The 13,262-nt window shown below is 33.3% G+C and overlaps 3 protein-coding genes, 1 long non-coding RNA gene and 1 pseudogene across 4 annotated transcripts; 1 reads left to right on the top strand and 4 right to left on the bottom strand.

The window, feature by feature from the left end:
* Positions 1 to 75: 75 nt before the first annotated feature.
* LOC104753029 (cysteine-rich repeat secretory protein 4) lies at positions 76 to 1,406 on the bottom strand. Its single transcript, XM_010475302.3, has 2 exons — positions 440 to 1,406; positions 76 to 299 (listed from the first exon to the last, which is right to left on the bottom strand). Exons 1-2 carry the CDS (start codon positions 1,353 to 1,355, stop codon positions 226 to 228), a joined length of 990 nt encoding a protein of 329 aa, XP_010473604.2. The 5' UTR covers positions 1,356 to 1,406; the 3' UTR covers positions 76 to 225.
* Positions 1,407 to 1,987: 581 nt separating this feature from the next.
* Positions 1,988 to 3,454, bottom strand: LOC104714712 (putative cysteine-rich repeat secretory protein 5). Its single transcript, XM_010432158.2, has 2 exons — positions 2,636 to 3,454; positions 1,988 to 2,256 (listed from the first exon to the last, which is right to left on the bottom strand). Exons 1-2 carry the CDS (start codon positions 3,408 to 3,410, stop codon positions 2,177 to 2,179), a joined length of 855 nt encoding a protein of 284 aa, XP_010430460.1. The 5' UTR covers positions 3,411 to 3,454; the 3' UTR covers positions 1,988 to 2,176.
* A 2,419-nt stretch (positions 3,455 to 5,873) lies between these two features.
* On the bottom strand, positions 5,874 to 7,458 carry LOC104716079 (uncharacterized; annotated as a pseudogene).
* Positions 7,459 to 8,243: 785 nt separating this feature from the next.
* On the bottom strand, positions 8,244 to 10,023 carry LOC104714711 (putative cysteine-rich repeat secretory protein 6). Its single transcript, XM_010432157.2, has 2 exons — positions 8,485 to 10,023; positions 8,244 to 8,391 (listed from the first exon to the last, which is right to left on the bottom strand). Exons 1-2 carry the CDS (start codon positions 9,248 to 9,250, stop codon positions 8,327 to 8,329), a joined length of 831 nt encoding a protein of 276 aa, XP_010430459.1. The 5' UTR covers positions 9,251 to 10,023; the 3' UTR covers positions 8,244 to 8,326.
* A 307-nt stretch (positions 10,024 to 10,330) lies between these two features.
* On the top strand, positions 10,331 to 11,499 carry LOC147939413 (uncharacterized). Its single transcript, XR_015567409.1, has 2 exons — positions 10,331 to 10,572; positions 11,168 to 11,499. It is a non-coding gene; the product is annotated as an uncharacterized LOC147939413 (long non-coding RNA).
* The last annotated feature ends 1,763 nt before the right edge of the window (positions 11,500 to 13,262 follow it).

The following is a 13,262-nucleotide window of genomic DNA, read 5'->3' as shown; positions in this document are numbered from 1 at the left end:
AAATCTATGGATGATATATAGTTGTGGTATGAAACTCCAATTTCTTTTAATCTCTGTCACTCCATAAAATTGTGATTTTGACAAATCCATTTAAATTAAATATCAAAATCGACAAAAATATAAACTGAAACAAAAAAAATTAACAAAAGTTTAGGGGGGTTTGTGTCTTATGAGACAAGGAAGAAAACACATCACACTCTTCACACAACAAGAATAAGGTCATCTTTACATTACACCAATAAGTGTTAAAACATAAGCTGTCATGACCGCAATAAAAATTCTCCCAAATATTTCGTTTCCTGCAAAAGACAAAAAAAACAAGTTAAATCTGATTAGTAATTTTGCTCTATATAGTCTCTTCTTCATAACCAGATTTGTACAACAAAATGGTTACATGCATATAATTAAAGATGATGTATAATACATATATGCGAATTACCTTTTATAACGTTAATAGAAAATGACCCGCCAAAACTCGGCGTCATGAAATGGGGCGGAGAGGGTACTAGGGATGGAGGCAGTAGCGATGGAGGAAAAAGTGGCGGAGAAGGTGGTGGAGGTGATGGAGATGGTGGAGGTGGTGACGACAAAGCGGTAGCTTCGTACCTCAAGAGACATTTAGGAGTAAAGATCTGAGCCCAGCGAGACTGGTTGCAACAATCCAACATTTCTTTGACCGCAAGTTTCAGACACGTTGTGCAGTTTGTTGGATCAAGATCAGGGCTGCACTGGGCAAGTGAATCTAAATCAAACGAACCCTCGAATTGTTTCACACGTACTTCATCCTCCACGAAATACGGTGTTGATGACAATGATGGGGAAGAAGTTGCATTGATGATCAGCTCATCCATTTTATCGGAGAGTGTTTGCGGGAACCGATCCAAGTTAGGAGCATAACTCAATGAGTACCTAATGATGTAAGGTCTCTCGTCTACAAGGGAAAAGAAGGAGGAATCCGAGTAACGTACCATACACTCTTCGTAGAAAATGAAAGCTTCTTTTTGATGAGTACAGTTTCTTGAGATTTCTAGGGCTGCGGTTTGAACACAGTCTGAACAAGATGACAACGAGATGTCTCCCCTACAGAGGAACATACCACGGACTATGTCGGGAGTAATACCGGTCGTGGCATTGGAATAGGACGCGAGAGAGGAACGGAGACGAAGAGAGGTGAGTACAATATCGCGGTTCGTCTCGTATGCGCTGGCTTGTGTGAAGTTGTCGGAGAATTGGTTGCAGAAGGTGCTCATGTGGATGTGGTCAGATTGGGATATGGTTTGGCTTGTAGAGAAGATAAGAGCTAAAAGAGAGAGAAAGCAAAAGAGAGAAGATAGACTTTGGATCATTGTTGCCATTGTTTGTTCTCTCTTGTTTATGAATTATGAGAGATTAATGAAGAAAATTTATAGTAGACAGATTTATAATAAATTAAAAAGATGTATTATATATAGTCTTTGACTAGGAAAATTCTTGTATTACTCTTAGGTGATAGTTGAGGCCATGTTGTTGTATACAATGTAAAATTTATGGATTATGAAAATATTTAAACTAGATGAAAGACTTGTTTAAGGAATAATACAGAATTATTGAAGCTGACACGTTTGTTATATTATTGTCGGAAGCGAAACATAAGACTTGATTAGGAAGACTTTCGATTTCTTTTATTGGCTTAAGAAGACTCTAATTAGTCTTACAATTTGGGAGGCATGTTTGATGCAGAGATAACTAGATAAGTATTAGGATATTAGTTACAGTCGGATATAACAGAAAACAAGATATGTTTTAGATTTTGGTCCGATCAATATAGTTAAAAAGTATCAACGTGAAATCAAGTCCGAAATTATATTTACAGTTTTTAAAAAAAAAATTATGAGGTAAACAGTTTCCAATAGAAAAATACTTAGGGTTGAACCTAAGTATTGTCCTTTCCAATTTGCCGTAATACATAACTTTATCTGACTCAAAACGGAGACATACACAGTCTAGAAATTCGAAATCAATATACTTTATTTATTTTGATACGAATACATTATATTATTAACAGAGATAACACTGAAACTTGAAACCTAACATATAAATATACAAATGTTTATTTTATTTTTAACTTTTAGGGGTTTTAAATCTACCTAGACGAGGACACAAATATAAACCGGTAGTCACTATCCTTAAATCATCACTACATTTGATCATAAAACCATAGTGGTAACACCAAAGCTGTCATGATTGCAAGAAACGTGCGCCCAAATATTCCATTTCCTATAAACACCACAAAAAGGGCCAAAAGATGTTTTAGTTGTTTATTCTTGATAATTGGATTGTAGGCAGATAGGTTGGTTACGGTGGACCTAAAATCTTCAGCTCAACCCGGTTTAATTCGGTCAAGATGGACCATACCATTTTCATACTTTAAAAAACTGGGACAATTCTGGTCTAGTCCATGTACAACCAATTTCATCATTTCTTTTTAGTATTTGTCAGATAACTACATATATACACGTATCAGCATGACCTCAAGAACGGACTAATTCAAACCGAACCTGACCGGATTAGTCCATCGCAAAATCTCAAATCATAGTACAAATTAAAATCCAATGGTGTATAAATTATCAATTAAATGATAGATACTGCGACTCACCTTCTGTAACGCCAAGACTCGTTATGTTCGGTTGCAAAGCGGAGATTTCGTACGTGATTAGACATTTAGTAAAGATGATCCGAACCAACAGAGCATGGCTGCAACACTCCGAGAGACTTTGGACCGCAAAGTTCAAGCAGACGGTGCAGTTTCTTGGATCAAGATCAGGACTACACTGGACCATTGCATGTAAATCATATGAACCTTCCAATTGAGTCACATGTTCTCTGTCCTCCACAAAATATGGAACTGGTAACGACGAAGACAAAGATGCTCTGAGTATAAGTTCGTCTAGTTTTTCAGGAAGTGTTCGATTGAAAAATAGCGGATAACCCAAAGGACTGTCCGGAGAGTCTCTAGCGGTACTAGGACCATCCTCTACAAGCGTGAAGAAAGAAGTGTTCGAGTACCGAACTATACACTCGTTAGAGAATACCAAAGCTGTTTTACGATAAAAGCAGGATTCATAGATTTCTAACGTTGTGGCATTGACACACTCTGAACAAGATGTTCTGTTTAGATCTCCTCTGCAAAGGAACATGCCATATATTGTGTTTGGGCTAAGACCGGCAGTGGCGTTTGAATAGCTTCCGAGGGTGGAACGGTTGCGAAGAGTAGAGAGGACCGTGTCACGATTTGAAAGATAAGGGCTAGTTTGAGTGACGTTGTTGAATTCGGTGCAATCAATAGACATTTGAGTAGGTTGGGACATGGCTCGGAGAGAGAATAAGAAGCAAAACGAAGCAGCAGCAAAGTGTGCATTGATTCTCGTCATTTTTGTGTGTTCTTTCTTGATTATTATGACTTATGAGAAAGAACAATACAGAGCATATACATAAAGCTATTATATAGAGAAAATAATTGTCTCACTTTGTTATTAAAAATTATTTATCAAATGTCCACATATAAACGTTGTTGACCAATTCCGAGGTTGAATCCATATATAAATAATTATTATTTTAGTTGAATTAATCTTTATTCTTGTATAGAAAATGTTGATTATCTTTACAAGTCTTTTAAATAAGATGAAGCCTAACGTAAGGTAAAAGATAAAGTTGATAATTTGGTTTTCTGAAAGATACGTTACACACAAGACTTGTTCTTAGATTATTATCTTTTAATTAATTGTGGGTAAAGAAGAAAATATGAGGTTTTTTAATCTTTAAAAGTTTTTTGCCTAATGGTTTTACCAAAAATTGATTAATAATACTTTTACAGTTTGTAGTATGTGGTAGATGTACTAGGATAAGAAAGAATTATCAATGGTAGAATATTTATGTAACAATTCTCATAATTTGTATTAAATAATAAATCAAAACGATGAAAAAACAAAGCTTAAGTATCTAAATTTACATCATGAGTAACCAAAATAAATTATAATACTTTCAATTTTTTATTAAGCAAATTAGAAAAAAATATCAATTTGCATCTAATTATCTATGTAAACGATTTTCCTTCTAATTGGCTCATTTGAACTGATCTTGTACTTTGTTGACAAAAAGAAATTATATTTATACTGATTAGCTAGGTCAATTAGTCAAAGACTTTATATAGAATATACTTATTTATCTCTTGAGTCTGTTTTTCTATGCAGAGGAGGTTTTCCTAGATACTCGGCCATTAACATTGATCACCTATGGTAGTTATTTAGATGATATAGAATCTGTGAAATTTCGCAGGAGCTGAATGCTATTTTCATGTCTATAAAACATGAAGTATTGATGACACAGAGGAAATACTTTGAGGATCTAAATTACTATGGTAAGATTCATTGTTGTCACTAACTGTCTATCATTGTTTGGCCTCAATGAATTCATCTCAGAGTACACGGTTTCTTATTTATAATATTTCTCCTAGGTTTGAAGCTCAAAGGAGTGGCTGATGCAGCGAAAAATTACCATGTGGTCCTTAAAGAAAATCGAAGACTCTACAATGAAGTGCAAGAACTGAAAGGTAAAACTCTTTTAGTCAATGTATGTTGTTTGTATTAGACCATTCAATAAGAAAACATGAGTTTTTTGCCTAATGGTTTTACCAAAAGTTGATTAATAATACCTTTACAGTTTGTAGTATGTGGTAGATGTACTCGGATCAGAAAGAATTGTTTGTGGTAGAATCATTTATGTAACAATTCTCATAATTTGTATTAAATAATAAATCAAAACGATGAAAAAATAAAGCTGAAATTTACATTATGAGTAAACAAAATAATTATAACACTTTCAATTTTTCATTAAACAAATTAGAGAAAATGTCAAGATCAATTTATTATCACATTAAACAAAATTTAACATCCATTTTTTAAAATAATCTTTATTAAATAAAAACGGTTTACATAAATTTTAAAACATTTTCTACTTCAAATATTATTCGATAATAACATTTAAAATTTAACTAAATGTTAAAAAAATTATAATACCTGAAAAGTTGTTAAATTTATTGAAACCAAACTAGTAGACCAAAAAGAATAAATCCTACATCCGGTTAGTTATTCAACGTATTAATATTTTTAACAACATTAGAATTATTTTAACAAACAAAATTCAGTTTTAGTTAGAATTCCGATTTGGATAAGAAAGAAACAAATTCAAAACTAAGAAACCAAATCAAGTCAGTTTATTTGAACCAAAAGGAACTGTCTGCTCGATCATTTTTTTTTTTGTTAAAAGGTTTCTGTCTGCTCGATCATTCAAAATGAATTATAAGATACGTTTATGGTTAAAAACCAAATCACAGATCAGTCAACTTCATGACATGTCTGACATCTTCTCCTGAAATACACAAAGCACAGTATCAATCAACTTCATGAAACTTACACACGACGGCAACCATATACGGTATACACATGTAACATAAGAACTGTTTTGAGATGTAATCACAAAGTAAGCAACATTAATTAATTACATGCTCTACCACTCCTCTTCTCTTGAGGATAAACTGTTTTAAGGAAGCATATCTATAAACTTTTTGTCCAATCTCCCTTCATGCAACATATTGGTCACCAAGCTAATGGTCGAAGCATCTCCAACAAACCCGTAACTCCTCATTTCTTTGATGAGTTCTGCTGATGCTGCTTTGTCACCATCTCTAAGGCGTGCCCTGATCAGCGTATTATATGTACCGCTATCTGGAAGAAGCCCATCTACTTTCATATCTCTAAACAAGGCATCTGCTTCCTGTAATAGGCGTTTACTACAAAATCCTGAGATCATTGTATTGTAGGTTATAACATCAGGCTTCACTCCTTTAAGGGAGAGAGTACAAAATAAACGCCACGCATCTTCCACCTTCCCTGCCTTGCACATCCCTTCGATCATTATAGTATATGTGAATATATCAAGTTCCAGTTCACTCTTCTGCATATACTTGAATACCACCAATGCTTTCTCTAGCTTCCCGTTTTTACAAAGTCCATCTAACAAAATGCTGTAAGTCATGATATGGGGAGGGACACCATCAGATTCCATCTGTTTGAATACCATTTGGGCAGAATCACAGTCGCCAGCCTGAAAACAACCTTGGATAAGAGTGGTGTAAGTGACTGTGTTGGCAACCAATCCCCTTTGAGACATCTCGTGGAAGAGTTGCATACCATCCTTTACCCTTTTGCACTTGCAAAATCCCTTTATAAGAGTGCTGTATGTCACTACGTTTGGGAGGCAATCCTTGCTAACCATCAAAGAAAACATATGCTTGGCCTCGTTAAGACGATCGTGCATGCAAAACTCGTTGATCAATGAATTGAACGTGACAATACTAGGATCTATAGACCTTTTGATCATCTCCTCGAACAATTTCTCAGCCTCTAGAAGCTTCCCCTCCTTCACAAATGCATCGATCAATGCATTGAAAGTGACCAAATCAGGGTTGATTTTCCTCATGATCATATAACTGAGTAATCTAGAGGCATCACTCCATCTACTGTAATTACAAAGGCAGCTTATGAGGGAGTTGTAGGTAACAACATTGGCTCTAATTCCTTTCTTCTCCATTTCGTTGAACAGGGTGAGAGCATCATCCAAATGTTTATATTTGCAAAGACTATCAATGACTGTGCTGTAGATTACAACATTGACCTCAATATTTCTTTTCTCCATCTTCTTGAGCAAATTTAAAGCCAAATCAATGTCACCTCTCTTACATAGTCCATTGACTACCACACCGTATGTCACTAGGTCCGGTTGACATCCTTTCAAAGCCATCCGCTCAACTAAAGCCACAGCTTCGGAAGATTCGTTGTGGAGAAAAAGTCCATGGATAAGAGTTGTAAATGTAACGGTATTAGGTTGATATCCCATTACCACCATCTGATCCACCAAAGCAACAGCATCTGCAATCCTCTTACTGTGACAGAAACCATTGAGCAGCGAGTTCAGCGTGACAACATCGAGCTTATAGCCGAGTTTCATCATCTTGCCAAGAACAGCTAAAGCAAGAGAGAGCTGAGACCGCCGGCAAAAACAGTTAATCAAAATGCTGTAACTATAGAGATTATGTGAAATTCCCAAATTCTGCATCTGCTCACCAAGAGAGATGGCAACATCAAACCTCTTCATCTTAGCAATAGCACTCAACAGTTTACAGAACTCAGTGATTGAAGGGCGTGGACGAGACTGTACCATAACACTGAACAAACCAACAGCATCGTCTAACTTTAAATCACTCAGCCGAGTTTTGCTCAATCTCTCTCTGTAATCATAACTATGACCAGAAAAAGGTCGTGCCGAGCAACAAAAACCGCAGAGAGCAGGAGCCGAACCTGTAATCACCCGAGTATGCCGATGAAGAAGTCTCTTCCCCGTAATCGCAGCTGAGCTCCTCATCCTCTTCGATTTTAAAAATGACTGGATACTACTAGAGTGAAGAAGAAACAGCAAAATCGCAGACTCGTTTAAAACCCTATTAATCGAGAGCAGTCGGTTTCAATGTCGATTCAGTTACAGCTGGTTTTCTTAAACCGGTCATCTCTCTTTCACTTTGTATTATTAATTTTGGTTTGGTTTAACAGTTGACCCAATCTCAGAACAAAATCTTCAACAAATTCTGGGAAATTTCAATTGAGAATCACTCACTCCGGTCTAGATAACCGGAGATTGAATTCCTCAGCGTTTTTAAATTCTTCATTCTCTAATTGTCTGAAACGTTCAGGTCTTGTTCTGAGAAGATATGTTATCTCCTAGGAGCCTAGCGACCCATCTCCTCATCATCTTCTCACAATTTTTTTGCTCCCCAAATCCCTAGAAAAATCTCCGATTTGGGGGAATTGCTAAATTTGAATCAGAGTTGGTTTGTTAAACCATCCGATTATTTTTGGACCGGTTTACTCAAATCTGGTTATTTAGAAACCCGATCAAGATCCAACGTACGGATTTATGTTAACTTTTAGATGCTAAACACATATCATAGGAACACAAAATATGAAATACCAATCCATAAATCATATGGGATTAGTTTATAGCCCTAGACTAGACGTGTTAGCATAGAAAGCTGTCATGACAGCAAATCTGTAATAAAATACTATATGGAACGTGAATGAGTGGGGGGACAATCCCACTAATAGAGGAGAACACAATGTGCTTCATTCAATCTTTGATCAAGTCAACGTCGGTTTATTCTGGTTATGATCTTATTATCACCCAAATAGAGAACGCAAATATAAACCAGTAGTTACAAATTACAATCATGATTTGATCATAATAAACCCATTAGTAAAGCGATCATGATTGCAATAAACGTTCTTCCAAATATATCATCTCCTGTAAAACCAAAAAAAAAAAAACAATTCAAAGCCATATATAATCACATAACCATAGTAAATGATAAATTATATCATATGTACTGTGACTCACCTTTTCTAACGCCAAGACTCGTTATGTTCGGTTGCAAAGCGGATATGTTATACCTGAGGAGACATTTAGGAAATAAGATACGAGCCCAACGAGATTGGCTGCAACACTCGGAGAATTGTTGGACTACAAGTTCCAAGCACACGGTGCAGTTTCTTGGATCAAGATCTGGACTACACTGGGCCATTGCCTCTATATCATACGAACCCTCCAGTTGAGTTACATGTTCTTGATCTTCCACAAAATATGGAATCCGTGACGAAGAAGACGACGGTACTTTGAGGACAAGCTCGTCTATTTTTCCAGGAAGTGTTTTGTTGAAAAATTTGGGAGAATCCGAAGAATTGATCGGAGCGTAACTAGAGGTGCTAGGTGAAGCTTCTACGAGCGAGTAGAAGGAAACGTCCGTGTACCGAACCATACAGTCGCCAGAGAATATGAAAGAGCTGTCATGAGTCTCGCAAGTTTCAGCGATTCCCGACGTTGCGGAATGGACACAGTCTGAACAAGATGTTTTGCTTATGTTTCCTATGCATAGGAACATGCCATAGACTGTGTTTGGTTTAAGACCGGCCGTGGCGTTGGAATAATAGCTTCCGAGAGAGGAACGGTTGCGAAGAGTGGAAAGGACGGTGTTGCGGTTCGATTGATATGCATCGGGTTCTTTGTTGCAATCGGTTAGATTTTGAAAAGGTTGGGACATGGCTCCGAGAAACAATAAGAAGAAGCAAAACAGAGCGACAACAAATTGTTTAATGATTCTTGTCATTTTTCTTTTGTTATGACTCTATGAAAAGAACAAAACATAGGACATTAGGTTTATATAAAGAAAGAATATACCTTATTATTTTAAATTCATTCAAATCCGTGATGTCCACATATAACGTGCTTAGACAAATTCAGAGGTTGAATCTTTATATAATTAGTAGTATTATATTAGTTGAACTCCATGTTTTGTATAAAAAAGAAACGTTGAATATATCGTTGCAGGCTTGTTAAGTGTGATGAAGGCAAAAGATAAAAGTTTTACAAAATATTGTCTAGAGCTCTTGGCGAAATAGAAGGAGTAACGCATCACACATATATTTTTTACTAGAATTGTACCCGCGCACGCGCGGGATTTTAATCGAAAATATTAATATGTAACATCCGCAAACCAAATATTGTAGTTCTGGTGTGGGTTTCGATCGATACACAACGATCGACACCATAAATTTCGGTTTTGTCGGGTTTGTTTTAATTGCTGTTTGGTTCGGTTTGGTTCAATTAGAAATCCCTAAATCGCTTTTATAAGGGAAGAATCGACGAATTAAGGGTTTTGAGAGTTTCACTTGTCGCCGTTAAGTGAGAAAAAGGGAGAAAATGAAAGAAAACGTTTCTGTAAGTTTCTGGGCTTGTTCTTAGTATTTTGGAGAGATCTCTGACTGTAGAAGGGATAGCTGTTGCTGGGAATGAAGGAGAAGCTCCTGGAGGTGTTGATTCCATCGATTTCTCAACCCAATCTTCCTATTTTTGAGATGAGTGCTTGACCATGGTTGATCTAAGCATGAGATCTCTTTTAGTTTATTGGTGTTATAACATTTTGATGATTCAATACAAATAATTTTAGATCAACTTTAAGTAATATCAATTAATTTTAATAGATAATTTAAATTTATACATAAGAGATCTTAATAAATAAGATAAGTTTATTTTATTATTTATAAAAATAATATCTGACCTAATTAATTAATATTATAAGATCAAATATTATCTATATTTCAAATATAATATATTTTTCTCATATGACCAAAAATAGTATTTCAAATCTAAAAAGTATTAAATATTATCTTGTGATAAAAAAAAAACTGTGAATCAATAACAAAAAAGCATATGAGAAACATATCTAGTTATATGTTTTGATGAGAGAGAGGGTCTCTCATTTGAGAAACAACATATCTATTTATCTAGCCATTTTCAATTAATATATATTTTTAGTTTTAGTTTATTTTTAAGACGGCTTTCTCATTGACAGACTTGAGACTCCAATAGAAGTGCTTTAAAAGCCACAACGTGACAAATCTAAGTACGAGATACAAACTAAATACATAGGTCTGAATCTTTTCAAAAGAGAATTGTTAGAGACTATTTTTTGTTTTGTTTTTTCTTCTGGGAGGAACGAGGAAGTATTGTTGCTTCACAAAAACGTTTGGTAATAAGTTTTTGTGTATGATGTTAACATTAGTTTAGAGTTTAGCTAGACTCGAAATCATTAGTAATAATACTAATAGTTAAGCTATGATATTACCGCCTTTCTATTTTCTTAGCCTGCCACATAAATAATCGTTTTCAATATGTGACATGCTTTCTACTATAAAAAATATCGAATTTTGTATATTTAATATACGATTCTCAATTTTGGAAAGCGTTTAAACCTAACATGGCATGTTTAGGATACACTTATATATTGAATATACGTGTTTAAGATAAGCATTTAAACCTCAGCTTTTTTTTTGGGTCCTAAAAGGTCAATATCCTTTTACTCGCTCAATAATTTACCATTTCTCTTTAGATTCAATTAGCTAATTGTATCAACGTTTTCCATTATTTTTTGGTCATCAAAGTTTTCCATTCATTGTTTTGGAAGCTAATTAACTTATATAAGACCTCTTCTTCTTGATTGAATATACTCTATTTCTTTTTTCAGCTTTCAATACAAACAAAGATTATAATAGAGAAGAATGGAGGGCCCGTCGCCACTGGTGTTAATAGTCGTCTTTGCCCTTTTTGCAATTTTGATAGTCTTCGGCATGTGTTTTACGCGTATCTTAAAAGAGACAAATAATGATCCTTTATAATCGGTGATTATACGTCAATTCGACTATGTCTATCTAAGATACTTTTTATTGTTTTCTAATAAACATAATGTAATCTATGTTTATAGTTTCGGTTTCTGTTTTTCTTTTTTCTTTCTCATCAATAATATAGTTTGTTCCATTACTTGGTTTATAAATAAAAATAGTACTTTTGGCCTTTAAAGTTTATATAGCACTAGAATTTGTACCCGCGCACGCGCGGAATTTTAATTTAAAATATTTTCTATTAATCTAAATTCTTGAGCTCAAATATATTTATTCAAAATTTTAAGTATAAATCTATATAAACGCTAAACTTACTTTACTAAGTGATATACAACAAATGTATTGTTGAAGATAATGTTTCACTGTTATATTTATTTGGTTGAGATTTTAGTTAAATTATTTTAGGAATAAGAATCATTTAATATAAAAATAATTAATCATTTGAAGTTTAAAAGATTAATCCATATAAAAGTCATTTTTATTTGACTAATTTATATATAACATATATTGTCTAGTATCACAATAATGTTTTTTTGGCAAATCAACAATATATCACGTAGTAACAAAAAAATGACTTAAAAACCTCCCTAGAAGAGTTTATTCCACATTCATATCCCACAAAAATATCTTTTTAAAATTTCTAACATCGAAAGTCGATGGTTGACCTAATTATAGAGATTATTTAAACATAGCGATATCACATTAAATGCAAATATACAAAATTTCATTAACATTTTTATTGCTATGTCACTACAATGGAGTTTTCCAAGTGCATTACCTGCCATAATGGAACTTCCGACCAAGTTAAGAATGCTTAGATGGTGAAACGATTAAACCCGACAATGAATATCTGTTCACTAATCTAAGTTACATATTTGTCTAAAACCCTTATATGTATGTTATTTTCAGATGTTAATTTTGTGATACAACCTTAGATTCATCTTCTCAAAAAAACATGGTGTACTTTAAATATGTTGTTTCTGTCAATTTTTTCGGTTAAGAGCATTTAATAGAATTGATGAAATCTCAAGCATGTTTTATATTTTATATTTTATCATGTTATAGAATTGTAGCTCCGGTTGATAATATGTATTGTGAGATATGTTATACAAATCACATGTCACTTTTTTTTGTACGGCTTACATATCATTTTTTCTATATTTTATGACCATTGATTTTGTTTTTTTAGATGGATTATTTTTCCAAGATTCTTTTTCATAGTTTTCCCAAAAAAAAAAGTGTGACCCTTTTAATGTCTTCGTTTTAGATCAAAACTTTAAGTTGAGGTGAGTAATTAATCTTTTATTTTTCTACAAGTGAAATTTCATAATAAATCTTTGTAATATATGTTTCTTAGAAACAAATGTTTCACTTCAATTTTATTTTTATGTTTAGAATTTTATAAATACAACTACATAAATTGTTTTTTTACTCCACCATACATTAAAATCTTCCTTCTATTCTACAACTCATTAACCCATTCTAAATTTTGGAATATAATCATTTTTTGGTTAAAATTTAAATAATAACATTACTACTAAATTAAATCCACAGTATTATTTTTACTATTTTAAAATATTCATTTATTTTACTTTTATTATTTACTAAAACAAATTTTATTATTGTATTTACTATTTAAAATTTTAAGTAATCTTACTTAATTCGTTTTTATTTAATTTTTATATTATTAATTATGAGTAATAAATATGCAATGAATAAATATTTAAAATATTATTTTTAATGCAAAAAATATATATATCATTGCTTAGGTGGATGATGATGTGGAGGAATGAGAAGAGAGAAAAGTTAACTTTATATATATAGATTTATGTAATTAGCTATTAATCTTTATTAGATTTATTTTTCAACATTTTTATTTTTAAACAAAAATCAATTATAGTTAGAGAACATATTTAAATATTGTATACGATGTCATGTATA

The sequence above is a fragment of the Camelina sativa genome, chromosome 9 (genome assembly GCF_030686135.1).
Source record: "Camelina sativa cultivar CO46 ecotype springtype chromosome 9, ASM3068613v1".
In the NCBI taxonomy this organism is placed as follows: Eukaryota; Viridiplantae; Streptophyta; class Magnoliopsida; order Brassicales; family Brassicaceae; genus Camelina; species Camelina sativa.
This window is presented reverse-complemented; position numbering and strand designations above follow the sequence as displayed.

Bases quoted from the DNA above. Each gene is read 5' to 3' on its own strand.
- LOC104714711 (XM_010432157.2), bottom strand. From the start codon at position 9,250: ATGACAAGAATCATTAAACAATTTGTTGTCGCTCTGTTTTGCTTCTTC. The intron at 8,392-8,484 runs GTGAGTCACAGT...TTGGTTTTACAG, and splicing joins GAGTCTTGGCGTTAGAAAAG to GAGATGATATATTTGGAAGA.
- LOC104753029 (XM_010475302.3), bottom strand. From the start codon at position 1,355: ATGGCAACAATGATCCAAAGTCTATCTTCTCTCTTTTGCTTTCTCTCT. The intron at 300-439 runs GTAATTCGCATA...TGTCTTTTGCAG, and splicing joins TTCTATTAACGTTATAAAAG to GAAACGAAATATTTGGGAGA.
- LOC104714712 (XM_010432158.2), bottom strand. From the start codon at position 3,410: ATGACGAGAATCAATGCACACTTTGCTGCTGCTTCGTTTTGCTTCTTA. The intron at 2,257-2,635 runs GTGAGTCGCAGT...TGGTGTTTATAG, and splicing joins GAGTCTTGGCGTTACAGAAG to GAAATGGAATATTTGGGCGC.